Here is a 14,539-nt window from a genome sequence, read left to right on the forward strand (position 1 = left end):
TAGTTATTTGGGCTATCCTTTTTTTTTTTACATATACATCTTTACTGGAGTATAACTGCTTTACAATGTTGTGTTAGTTTCTGCTGTACAACAAAGTGAATCAGCTATATGCATACATATATCCCCATATCCCCTCCCTCTTAAGCCTCCCTCCCAATCCCACGCCTCTAGGTGGTCACAAAGCACCAAGCTGATCTCCCAGTGCTATGCAGCAGCTTCCCACTAGCTATCTATTTTACACTGGCTATCCTTTTTAAATGGTTGCATTCCCATACACTGAGGATCACCCCTAGGAAACTCATTATTGCAATTTCCATAGGGAATGAAATCAAATCAGAAAATATTCAAGGGGCATCAACCATTTGTCATTTATTATGCTAGATTCTGGAGATTTAAATAAGAACATCACCTGGTCCCTGTCTTAAAGGAACTTGAAAATATTGAGGATATTGTTCATTCTACCAGGTCTGACTCTCAGGAACCAGCTGTACTTTCCTGGAATATCAGCTTATTTCTGACTTGTAGACCATTTGGTCTACAAGTCAAAAATAAGGTCATTTTTGTCAAAAATGAGGTCATTTTTTGGTTTCAGCTCCTTTCTTTTTGTTTTTAAAATCCGAGTATGTTATATATATTGTAAGGACTTCAAATAGTTTTTGAGTAAGATATGGGTAACACAAGCAAAACAGGCAAAGCTCTCTCTCCTTCAGAATAATTTGTTTTATACATACAGCCTAGAGCCATGCTGCTTAACCACAGGTACACCTCAGAATTATCTGAACATCTTTTTAAAAATATATATTCTGGACCCTTCCTCCACTGATTCTGAGCCCAGTAAATCTTAGGTGGTATGTCCTGTTTGTACTCAGAAAAAGTCCCCCAGGTAATTCTGATGTATCGATGTATACCGTGGTAAAGAACCGTTGGCTAAATCTCTAAACATAAGTGTTAAGGTAAGTTTTCTTTTGCAGCAGGCAGGTTAGGGAGGTAGTGTGAGATGGACTAAAGAATACTTTTCTATCATTTATTATTTAGTTTCAGTAAGACAATGAATCATGTGGGAGAAGTGATGCCTATGGATTTCTTCGTCACCTGTTAAAGAAGAGGAACAAATACTCATTTAATACTATATAAATTAATATTCTTATTTGGAATATCACCCTTAAGAAATTGGATTTTAATGGTTCTTAGGTTACAGCTTTACTGAAAAGATTTGCAGGGAGATAAAAAAAATCACTCTGATGGATTTTATAAACAGGATTTCCTTGTATTACTTCCACTAGTCACTCATAATCCTAGTGCACACCTGAGAGATTTAAACACAGGTTCTCTTTGACAGTCTGAAAGTATTATACCAAATTAAACAAATTACTTTGAAAACTGTGAGGAGAAACAGGAAAAAGATGGCATAGGCATTAAAGTAAAATTTCTCTACTTATGATAGGATGTTAAGTGATTCCAATGAACACTATAATAGATTCCCTTATTCAACTGTGGTATGTTAAATTCCCCTGTAACAGAAGATGGATTTCTTAATATGATATGTAAGATAATACAGTAATAGAAACCAATCTTTTAAACAATAATCTCACCCCCAAATTTATAGATTTAGAACATTCTATTTCTACTAACTCAAAATGCATATTTCTAGCAAGCCTATACAGGACACAATGTTTTCTACTGAGGCAGTATTGTCACTGCTTTCTGAAAACCCAGTCTGGAAGATAACTATCATAGTAATTACATATGAATTGACCTTTCCATCTCTTTATTTTTAGTTATTCTGGCTCCTTTCAGAAATACATCTGTATTTCTCTTCAAGTTTTTTTTTTTTTTAAATACTAAAGAGGGACATGAACATATATGCCCAATACCTACTGCTGAATTTTTTAAAACTTACAAAACACCATATAAAATGTACAACAGGAAGTATTGATCAGGATAAAAAGGGTGTGGAGCATACACACATGTGGCCTTTTCATAGCGAGGGAATATAAGATGACAAATGTAAATGATGGGGAAAAGTTGGCTAGTCCTGTCAGACAGGAATATTAGTGGGGAATATGTATTAGTCTGATTTAGTAAAAATAAAATGTGTTAAGTCTGTAAATTTAGACAGTCTTGTGAGAAACAGAAAAGATGGAAAAGAGACTGTATAGAATTTAATATTTTGATGTTACAAAATATAACTGAGCCAAGAATAATAGGGTTGGAGCTTAACCAATGACTGGAGCACTCACCTTCATCTGAGTGCTTAGGTGCCACTATCACGCCAATTGTGCAGCCCTGTCCTCCCACTAATAAGATAAGAAGAGCCATGTGCAACTGGAGCACTTAAAAGTTAAGCAAAGAATAACAGAGAAGCTCCATCTTGGGGCAAGTTCTAGGGAGTAATTTGGAAAGGATATGTACAGAAGACAAGGGATGAAATCACAGAGATGGAACTGACTCAAAAATGAAAGGAACTGTAACATAGTTACTACACTGTGATTTGAACTCAGAAACCTCTTGATATCTACTGAGCTATTTTACTTCCTACTAATATGGACAAAGTTACTATAATGAAACTGCATTGTTGTGAAACTATAGAGTTTCACCTGTTCTACACAGTGGCCCCTGATGTCCAGGAAGAAAGTACAGTCCTCGTCTGGTAGAGCTCACCAGAGACTACAATGGTGGTATTCAGATATACTGTACTGCATTTCTGTATCAATATGTTGGTATCTTTGTTGCTATAATACCATTATCTTGGTCTTTTAAAAATTCTGAATCGATGTCACTTAAAATCAAGATCAAGGACTCAACTATTCAATTCATATGAGAACAAGTTCCAAGTCTGGAAAGATCTGTGCATGCCTACATTAGTCACCATACCATATTGTGGTATTACAAACCTCTCACTGAAAGAATAATTCCTTCTAAAGTTCAGATGATAATGCTGAGAACTACCTAGGTAAAGCTACATGGGAATCTGTCTATAAAAGATGAAATTAAACAAACACCTAAAATGCTTTCTTAAAAAATAAAAACACACAGATCTTACAAAAAAAGGGTGATTCAAAATGATCCACTCAGAGTTATTTAAAAAAAAAAAAAGAGAAAGAGACAAATGGGGTTAAGGAAAATATCTATTTAATTTATCTCTTCTCATTTCCCCAACCACTAAACAGAAAGAGGACCTTTCCTACAGTACAAAATGTCATCCTAAAATATTTTGACAACTTAGTGATGAGATTAATCTTAAAAAAAATCATTAGACATTGTATTTTCAGCTTTGCTAGAAGACACTTTTGTACAGTGTTATTCTTAATATTTTATTGATTTTATCACCTAATAATTATAGAATGTTTAATATTTATATTTTTATACACTTATCTTCTCATTTGTTTTACAGATCTACACAGATTTTTGCTTGGAATATATTAAATATTTAGTTCCTGCTAATTTTGTTTTTAACTTTAAGAATTCTGAAAAAAAATCAAATAAATACTCTATATGAATTAATACTATTTACCAGTAGTGTTATTTTGCTCAAATATGAAATTATTAGAGTTCATTCCTTTGATAGCTTTAGTGAATTGGCTTGGGTTACCTGCAGTTTCACAGTTTTTCTAAGCATCTTGCCAAAAAAAGTCAATCAAAGTAGGCAGAATAGGTAGAGGGAGAGTTAGCAGAATCATCTCATTTAACTTGAAAACGATATATATGTACATACAGTGTTATCTGGCAAAGGAGTAAACTAAATTGTTGCCTTTTATTATCTCTGAGTGATGGAATTTCAGATGATTTTTACTGGAGTCTTCATATTTTAGGATAACTAAAGTTTTATGTTGTTTTTGCTTTTTCAATGAGCATATCTTATTTTTATAATAAAATATCAATAATAAACATGATATTGATAATAAAATGCAATAAAAGCGGACTAACCTGTTGTCACAGAAGACTCTGACTCTCTCAATTTCTGAGATGCTAAAAGTTTTTCCTGCAAAGCTTTCTGGGCAAGTTGTGCATCCCATTCTTCTAGTTCTTTCTGAAATCGCTGGTTGTCTTCCTCAACAAAATCTCTTAAGTCTGGTGGTAGTGTTTCTATTCCAACAAGGGCCTGCCCAGTTTCTTTATTAAACTCCTCTGCAAATCATATTTCAAAAACTATTATAAAATTAAGGATTAAAGGAAAAATGCAAAGCTCAAAATAGAAGGTGTTTCAAATGTATTTAAAGTACAAATTATTACTACTTGGCGAATCAATATTACCTATATATTAAAAGAAAACTCAAACAAATGCTCAGAAAAACAATGATGCAAATATTTGATAATCCATTATAGGTAATGTTCTCAGCTTTTACTTTTAGGCTGAAGAGTAAAAAAATGGAACAAGATATAAGGCCAAAATTGTTTGCTACTTTTCAAACACTGACATAGTGCTACTTTTTCTATTATAAAATACCAGACGTTTGATTACTCACGAAGTAAAACCACAAAATGAGAAGAAATAACTCATAACCTCGAAAGCTCAAAATAGAACTAAAATTCTTTTTCATCTGAAGCAGTTAAGTATAGCAATATACTTATATGCAATTTGAAAACTAATCAATCAATATAGCAAGATTTCTTTCAACATCACATAAGTAGTACTTAAAAGCGTTACTCAACCTCTACCACACACACACAAAATAAATTTTAGCTTTCAGTCATAAATGAACTGCCTAACTAGTTTTGCTAAATGGTTAAATACAAAAGGAAAGTTTAGTTTTATCAGTCTCAACAAACCTTTATTAAGTGCTTTTTATATGCAAAGCCTATATTAGAATATGAGAAATAAAAAGATTAAGACACAGTATGAAACGCTCCCTGGCTTTGAGCAGACCAGAGTGAAGTGCGAAAGACAAGTCAACATACAATTCCAACACATAATAAGTGCCCAAGAGAGGTATGCTATGAGAACACAAGGAGGGATACTTTGTGGCAGGTCAAGGAAAACTTGGCAGAGCAGATGACATCTGAATTGAATCCTGAGAGATGAGAAAGAATTAGGCAAAAGAAGAAAGAAATAAGATCACTACTGGCAAAAAATAAAAACAGAAAACATAAGAACATATAGATATAAATGTGTGAAATGATTTGGTGGGAGCCAAAGAAGTTCAAATATTAGTAAAGTACATAAAGTTTGAAATGAACAATGGTTATAAATGAAGCTGGAGAGACAATTAGAGGACAGAAAATGGAGGCTTTTTATGTTAGGTTAAGGAGCTTGAATATGAGTCAATGTGTGACATAGCCATTAAAGGGATTTTAACAAGGAGAAAAAAGTCCGACTTACATTTTATAATAGTTACTAAATAGTTAACTTTGAATACAAAATATATTCCAGTTTTCAGCCCTGGTCACATTACTTTTCAATTCCAGTTTTCTCACCTACAATAACCCAGCAGCATTTCCTAATCATATTCATCACACTCTTTAGTAAACTACACTTAACTAATCACACCAGAGACCAGAGTCACATAAAAGGGTTACTTATTTAAAAATATATACCACCCTATATATTTCATATTCTTACCTTGTATTAAGAATTGTGGCTTATCATTTATGTACATTAAACAGTATGCACTGGCATTTCTATAACCACCAAAAGAGTCCCTCACTAGCTCTTCCCATGATGATTTTGTTACAGCAATATCATTGTACTTCATCCACCTGTTTTCACGATGATCAAAAATGTATGCCCAGTAGTGCCCGGCATTAGCTTGGCCTTCATGAACCAAAACAGCATGTAAGCGATAAGGAACCTAAATATGAAAAAGAAGAGTTAAACTGTAGTTATGTAGTCTATTACACCACATCCCATGAAACCCACAAACCATCTGACTGGAGGATCCCATAGGAGCATATGTTTTTTAACAAGAGTAAATTGGCTGGAATTAAAGTTTTGAAAAAATTAAACTATGAAATAAAAGAAGGCAGGGGGCGGAGAGGATAAGCAAACTAAAGACATGTAAAACAGACAGGTATGTAAATAAGATGATTTTCAAAACTTTGGAAGTATATTTGTTGATCTATTTATTTCTTTCGAATAAAGAACTTATGATGAACATTTTTATATACAGCACATGATTTGTTTAAATATTCACAGTTATAAATTGATGGATGAGTTCAGCAAAATGGCTTATATAATAAGCCATTATATGAGCCTCAGAAGTTAAAATGTAACTGAGCCCTTTACCTTCTCCCATAATCTTTTATTTATTTAGTTGTTTGTTTATTTATTTATTTTTGGCTGCGCGGGGTCTTTGTTGCTGCACGCGGGCTTTCTCTAGTTGCGGTGAGTGAGGGACTACTCTTCGTGGTGGTGCGCGGGCTTCTCACTGCGGTGGCTTCTCTTGTTGCAGAGCACGGGTTCTAGGTGCGCGGGCTTCAGTAGTTGTGGCTCACGGACTCTAGAGCGCAGGCTCAGTAGTTGTGGTGCACGGGCTTAGTTGCTCCATAGCATGTAGGATCTTCCCGGCCCAGGGCTTGAACCCGTGTCCCCTGCATTGGCAGGTGGATTCATAACCACTGCACCACCAGGGAAGCCCCACTCCCATAATCTTAATATCGTTAAACAACCATGTAATTTTCCCATAGAATTTTTTTTTTAAATGCTAAGGCCTTTTAGAAATTTTTGATAAATTTTATTATAAAAGAATAAAAAGGGAGGCTAATAAATACAGTATGAGAATACAACTGAATGAGGAAAATATTAATATAAAAATCTTAAAGTTCAACAATTTTATAACAAAAAGTATGAGAATTATGATAAATAACATAAAGATAAATTAAAATATGTAAATAATTTTGATAATGCTTACTAGCTCAAAATTCAACTTACTTGTATCATAGATTTGTCAGAGTACATTAGTTCAATTGTGCGATGGATTCTAGATATGCTTTCCTGCAAATCTAAGGATAGAAGATGCCATTTAATGATTAACATCAAGTATGTTTCTACTGAGACTTATAAGGTAGGGAATAAGGGTTTTCCTACCAATCAATATGTTAGAGGAATAAGAAAAAGTTTCTAAAACTGTTCTAAAACTTACTATTCAGAATTTGCATAAAATGAAATTTAGTTCTTTATAAAAGATATAGCACAAACGAAAAATGAAAACAAATATGATTTTTAAAATGTGCAGAGCCAATAAAACTGAACTTTGTTCAAATTTATAAAGGAAGTTTCCAATGAAAATTAAAACTAACCCCCCCTACATATTTGTATAAAACAGGAAAAACTTTATTTTTTTCCTGTAGTTTATTCTTTTATTGCCCTAAATCAAGAATAAAGTTCTTTATCTTGATGAAGTTCCCCCTGTGTCAAAATATGTAACTTTGGAGCCAGAGGAAATTAGGGCACATAAGTGGAAAAGGGGAGCTATAACCTATACGAAAACCTTTAGAGTGAAATAAAATAACTTCACCACACATCACACACACACACATACATATATGTATATGTACAGAAGTAACTGGATAAAAATCCACTTTAATCGCCAACTGAAATAAAGTTATGAGACTCCCATTACTCATTATTTCTACTTCCAGTAGAAATCTATCCTACAAAATTATTTAGAGGTAGGGATGTTTCACAGTTATATTGCCTATAATTGTTTTTTAAAAAGTGGAGACAACCTAAATATTTGTCAATAGGGAAGTGGTTATAGTATAACCACACTATACTATGAAGCTGTTAAACAGAATCAGGAAAAAAACACCAGACTACCAAAGAAAATTAGGAACTTTAGACTAGGGAAAGGCCTTTTACAGCTTGTGAGAAAATCCAGTAACCATAAATGAAAAGACTCCCTCCCCCCAATTTAAGAAAATCTGTTATTATAGAAAGAAAACAAAAGCCAACATAAAGAAAATCAAATGACAAACTGGAAAAATATTATCTGCAGCATACACAACAGGCAACAGGTTAATACCCATAACATTAAAGTTTCTATTAAGCAGTAAGAGAAAGACAAATAGTTCAATATAAAAAATGGGCAAAGGTCACCAATTTAGAGAAAAATAGAATTTCACTCATAATTAATGAAATGCAAATCAAGACCCTGAAATACCATTTTCATTTCAACTATCAGACTACCACAAATTAAAAAGTGCCCAGAGCTAGGGAGAGTACTGGGAAACAGGTTCTCTCACACAAAATTATTGGGAATGTAAACTACCTCATTGTTTTGGGAGGGAAATTTTTAAATAGTCAAAATGTTAAGTATATACACTTTGGATCAGAAATGGCATTTTTAATATACTCAACTCACAAAGTATGCTAATATGTATGCGGAAGGCCAGCTTTACTGGTAGTTAGTAACAACACAGAAATTGAATAAATTATATCATATTCATATACTGGAATACTATGTAATAGTTTAAAAAATAATGCTAACAGCAAATATCATCAGGGATAAAAGAGAGAAAACAAATATTCCAAGGAAAATCTTTAATACTTGATGCATAGTATTATAGGTCCAAAACCTTATGACATGTCTCTCAAGTTCCTCTAACTTAAAATGGCCAGAAGTGGACTCATCATATTCCTACTTCCGCCCCCAAGGTGAGGGCCTGCTCCCCACCAGTTTGCTCATTTCCAAAGTGCATTCCATCTATGTAGTTATACATATCACTATGAACAACTAAGGGAATCATCCTTGATCCTCCCCCCCTCTCTCTTCCCTCTTGTCAATGACCCACATCAAAGAATATACCAAAGTCATTTCTTTCCTCCCTCAATGCTACGACCTTGGTGTCAAAAGTTCTTAGCTTTCAGTCTTCTGAATGTAATCTTATGAAAACAAACACAATCCGCCAAGTCCACTAGAAAATTATCCAACACCTAGCACAGTATTCAGGAAAAACTATGTGCTTAATTAATGTTTACTAATGATTTCAAATACAAAAAATTTCCTTATATATGAAAAATACTAAGGAAAATCTTTAGTTACTAATGCTAACTGTTAGTTACCACCACACCCTATTTACTCCCTATTAAATACAGACTGCTCTTTATTTCCATATTGTCTATAAAGCATCTAGTTGGGCATTTAAAATCTAACAAGTGATATTGTTTAGTACAAGTCCAACCTTTTGGTATAAAAAGAGTAACTCCTAGATGTTTTTTTCATAGATCAATAAAATTAGGATAAAATTAGGGAGCAATAATAGGTTATTATATTTTGACATGCAAAAAAAATTATGATAAAACTACCATAAAATATTAATATCACTTCATTTTAAGAAAAGGAGATTTTAACAACAGTAAAGTAGGATAAAAGTAAAGGAGATAATTTCAGAATAAAGGAGAGTTCCTTCCAAGCATGGACAGATGGCAACTTAACACTAACACACACACACACCCCACAGAGCACTGTCCTTACTTTTCTGATTTTACTACATGCCAGTTAAAACTCGTTATAGACTGGCACTGAGCTAATAGATCATATTTGGAAACCTACTAGAGAAGACTGAATATTAAAATTCACATTTCTAATTCTTCAACCTAAAGAAAATATTGTATCATTTGAACTCACTGCACAAATATCAAGGGAGGTACATAACTGATTAAGTACAAAATCTGATGCTGTGTGATGTTTCACCAATGGAGTACCTGTGAATACCAGTTTGATATAAATTTAGAGCCCTAAACCAGAAAATCAGACCATCTGTTAGGTCATTAATTAGCTAAGTAATACAGGAAAAATCTTTTGGTCTCTCTAAACCTGATATTAAGATAATAAAAAAGGAAGCCAAACTAGTTTATCTTATAGAAAACACTTTGTAGGGGAAAAAAACCTTTAATAATATTTACACATGAAACCCATAATCCATAGGTGACTTCCCTTCTCAATTCTAACATTAATCATGTCCATCTGAGGTAGAGTAGCTCTGCTATGAGAAACTTCTTACCTCTGGTGTCATTTTCTATTTCTGTCCTCCAGCGATGTAAACAGCTTTCTAGCACAGAGAGTTCCTCTTCTGTTATGTGCCTTGGTGCTGGATGCATGGGCAAATCTGGAGGTATCCGAGACTGAGTGAATGGTTTGTGTATTACTGATCTCGACGAAATGGCAACTATTGATGCGGGTGATGTGCTTGGCAGTTCTGAAGAAGGAGCTCCCTGCTGGTCTGTTGTGCTGTATTTTTAAAGTACAGAATATTCATTATTAAACTTTTCAAGTTGAAGCTCTGGACAATGATTATGTGCCAAACAAACAGCATTAAATTGGCTTATAATTTCAAAAAGAAAAAGTTTTTTTAAAAAAAAAACCCAGAAATATGTGGATTAATCTAATAACCTAATGAGATTCTTAATATATGGAACTACATTACTATAAAATTGGGGCTTTATAGTAGAAATGGCTTAATCATATTTATTTATACAAATCTTACATATACCAGAATTATAAAACCTTCCCTTGCTAATACTTAGCAGCTCACATTACAGAAAATTTTCTAATTTAACAGTAGTATTTTCATGGATGAAAGGATGATACATATAACATACAACCTGAAGTATAATTCTGAATGGAAAAAAGTATGATGAAAATTTCAATCCACAACCATAAAATCCATTGAAACAATGAAATAAGAAAGCCCCCAGAAGCATACAACCTTCTATGTGAATGTCATCTTTTTAGAGTTCACTAAAATAAATCACAACATGCATTTTATAAAACCGTCTTTAAAGGCATCAATTATGTTATTACATAATACAGTAACACAGCTGTCTCTTCTATCAAGAAAACTTTTTACCTTGGTAATGTCTGTGATGGTACAGAACCACTAGATGGGGAACTAGCATCAATATCATCAACAGGAGAAGTGCAAACAGGTTTACTTGAGGCAAATTCCAACGCATACTGCAGAACATCCACCAAGGGGAATCGTTTGGGACCCGAACCATAGCTTAAATACCTATTAACCATAAAATGTATGAATGCTTTCATTTGTGTATAAAGCACATTTGTTTTTTTTTTCAATAATTGTTATAAAACATAATAAAAACACTTCAATAAATATTCCTCAACAATGAAATTAATTCTGCTTTCAAATGAAGATGGTAAAACTAAATGTACACTCAAGAAATAAATTAAATGTTCTCCAAAGGAACACAAAACCAAAGCTGATTAAGACTGAATGTGTATATACACTGTTATAAATTTTAGATGCTGCTCTAAGTTGTAACCCAATAGTAAAATGAAAACTGACATTTCCATCTCCTGAGACTTTTATTTTTAGATCTGTTATCTGGTCTCAAGATGGTGACTAATATTATCCTCCCACCGTTTATGTCGGATTATTTTTCAATATGATTACTGATACCTTTTAAGAATTAAAACTATTGAAAAATAACATATTATTTTGTATAAAAAGTTTTAGGCTATAACTTTCAAATTAATACTAAAACAAGGGAATACAGATTAGATCAGAGGTTGCAAACTGGGATCTTTCAGACCACATTTCAGTCTGTAGACTTCTGTCTGAACTACAGAATATTTCATACTCTAGATTCTGGCTTCTTCTGGAAACAATGCGAAGCTACAGACAATAGGAAGATGATGTTCACGCGTGGCACCGCCTACTAGTGCGGATAGCAGCCACCCTCTCTCCACAGGGATGTGCTCTCTGGCTCCCTTTGCCCACCAGCTCACGCTTGACTTGCTTCCCTTCTTTATAAAGCCTCCATGAGCCTCTCGTAGGCATCTGAGTTTGTATCTTCTGTGTTAAGGAGAAACACTCAGTTACCGTTAGTTTTAAGGGGAATCTCAAGAGTAATATTTAGTCTCAGACAAGAAGAAATCTCAATCATAGATTAGTTTAACATCTATTTTTAGTACCATGCGTATTACCTCTTTATGGTAGGAATATTTAATTTTAAACAATAAAATCATCTTCTAATGCCAACTATGAATTATTTTAGTCTCTAACGAAACTCAAGCCTAAACTATTCAAGCAAAATATCAATCCAGAATGCTTATTTACTCCTAGAATCACAAATCATTCAAAGCAAATTTTAAATTAAAGCTCTAGACAGTCACTAAAAATATGACTTCCTATAGTTAGCTCATAATTTCACTAAAGTTTCAATACCTTTCAAGTCTCTGTTGTAATACTGTGAGGTAATCTTTTAGTCTCTTGATCTCTTCCCTCTTAATTCTTGTTATTTCTCTGTTTCTATGCATGTATCTATCAGGAAAAAGAAATACAGCAATTATCAGTATTTGCAAATACAGAAGTAGACACAATATTAAGTCTAGCCATCACCACAGAAGATCAACTCATCCAAAATTTTATAATAAAACATCATACAGACAATACAAATTAGTATTTTTCCTTATAACACTATTCCCAGTAACTATCCTTTTCTAAATAAAAAGAGAACTCCATTTTCCTTGACAAATAGTATTAGATACATTACGCAAAAAGTAAAAATTATTTTAAGGAAATTAAGCAAAATTTTCTCTAAGCACAATAACTCTTCACTGGATACTGAACTGTTTCAAAACTAAGTCATGCTGTATACCAAACCATACCTGTCCAGATATAAAACTTGAGGAAATTCCAATTTGTTGTGAATTTTTTCTGGTCTTCCCAATGCCTGATTAAATTCAAATCTTGACAATTCAAACGTTAACACAGGTGGTAGTTCAGTAAACCAATGCTGAAAGAAAACAGTAACAAAACCCCTTAATATCACCTTTCTGTTTTCTCCATTGCAATTTTAGGCACAGGATGTTAGTTAGCAGTGGCATTTTTATATGCATCATAATAATGCTAACATGACAAATAATTGATTGGGTATGCAATTTAGTTAAAACTCAACTTCCTCCTAAAAGTTTTTCACACCTTTTGAAAATTCCAATGGGGTAACACACAACCAGGAAAGAGAAAACTCTTCTAATGACTCTCCTTCTTCAATGATTAATTCTTTACATTAGAATTTCTAACCCAAAGAGAAAGACACTGAATAAAAGTATGGCTTAGTGTCTCAAGTTTTCTGGCTTCTTCAATATTATGTCACAATTACTACCAGGAATGGCACATATACTTAATACAATCAACCACACGGTCAAAAACCTGTGACAAAGTAACATGTAAGAGGTAGTACACTAAAGAAAAAAATTATTTTATAGCATAAATGATCACAATTCTCATGCTAAAACTAGAAACTGATACTTTCCTGTTTTAAATTTAATGTTCCCACTGGAATTTTGACAAATTTGAGAAAAAGATCTATCACTAGGAAAACAGAGTTTATACTGATGATAACTACATTTAATATTTTTAAAAATGACTAGTGCTTAAAGAATTGAATGCCTCACTGCTATGAGGCACTTCCTCCACACACTTTGGCAACTGTTCAGTTAAGCGTGAAATGCAACAAAACATCAAAATTATTTCAATAAACAGATTCAAGCTTTACATAAACCTTATTTATTTAAAGAGAAAGAAAAAGGAAAAAACTTGTGAATTAACAAATACAGAAGTATAAAATAATGTAACAAGTATTTCCGAAGTGCTTATTTTAAGCCATGCAATGTACTTCTGTAAAAAGAAATTGTTGCATACTATATCGTGTATGGTATTTTCAAGTGCCACAAAATGTCACCACATAAATGTCAATAAGCTAAGAGTATGCTAATTTAAATTCAAACGTTCAAGAAAAAGAAAAGCAGAAACTGCACATGTGGCAAACTGAATATGATCTTGAAAGTTGCTACTTTTCTGTAAATAAAATCAATAAAAATAAATGGTTATTAAAAACTATTTCTCCCTCCCAAAATGCTAATGATTACCTGAATTGAGATTTCCTGAGTTGGGTTTGGTTTACCTTTTACTAAAAGTTGAAGTTTAAGGAATTTGCTTTATGGATATTACCTGAAACTGACTAGGGAAAGTTATGGAAGATCTAATATTAGAAACAACTCTTAAGTTTTAAAATTTCTTGAGCAAAGTTTGCTTATTTGCTTTGTTCTCCCATGGCACTGGAAAGAATTTTTTTTAGTTAGCTTTAATCCACACCTAAAATTACTATTAAGAATTAAAATATACCCCACACATATCACAAGGAAAACGTCTGATGCCTTAGGATGATATTCTCTATTCCATTTTACAATACTCAAACAAGTAGATTTCAAGTACTATTACCTTCATTTTTTTGCAATGCTTTAAATGTTACTATTTAAAATTAAATCTAAGTATTAACTTTAAATAGTTAACACACTTTAATTCACAGGAACCTACAATGGCCAGCAGAAATGAAATGACCCAAATTGGCGGTATGCTTCTCTGTAAACCATAAATAGTCCAGGAAATAGGTTCCATATCTTATGAAAGAATGTTCATAATATATTATGTAATATGTCTCTGTATGGATTTGTTTCCTCCAACAGCAGTGACAGTTTTTTCCTACTACAGGAGTGGAAGGATTTCACTTTTTCATTATCATGCTGATCAGGACGAGAGATAGCCACACCATTCCCTAAATTCATTTACAAAAATA

At 33.0% G+C, this 14,539-nt stretch overlaps 1 protein-coding gene across 2 annotated transcripts in view; it reads right to left on the reverse strand.

The window, feature by feature from the left end:
- USP25 (ubiquitin specific peptidase 25) overlaps nt 1-14,539 on the reverse strand; it is a 140,952-nt gene that overhangs the window by 39,840 nt on the left and 86,573 nt on the right. For both annotated transcript variants that reach the window (XM_029214127.1, XM_029214128.1), the window contains exons 11-17: nt 12,570-12,697; nt 12,127-12,222; nt 10,789-10,950; nt 9,943-10,169; nt 6,869-6,939; nt 5,561-5,789; nt 3,928-4,128 (exon numbers count right to left, since the gene is read on the reverse strand). In XM_029214127.1, coding sequence (XP_029069960.1) covers nt 3,928-4,128; nt 5,561-5,789; nt 6,869-6,939; nt 9,943-10,169; nt 10,789-10,950; nt 12,127-12,222; nt 12,570-12,697 — 1,114 coding nt within the window. The remainder of the gene's footprint in view (nt 1-3,927; nt 4,129-5,560; nt 5,790-6,868; nt 6,940-9,942; nt 10,170-10,788; nt 10,951-12,126; nt 12,223-12,569; nt 12,698-14,539) is intronic.

The sequence above is a fragment of the Monodon monoceros genome, unplaced genomic scaffold (genome assembly GCF_005190385.1).
Source record: "Monodon monoceros isolate NGI ecotype Baffin Bay Population unplaced genomic scaffold, NGI_Narwhal_1 Super_Scaffold_11, whole genome shotgun sequence".
Classification (NCBI taxonomy): domain Eukaryota; kingdom Metazoa; phylum Chordata; class Mammalia; order Artiodactyla; family Monodontidae; genus Monodon; species Monodon monoceros.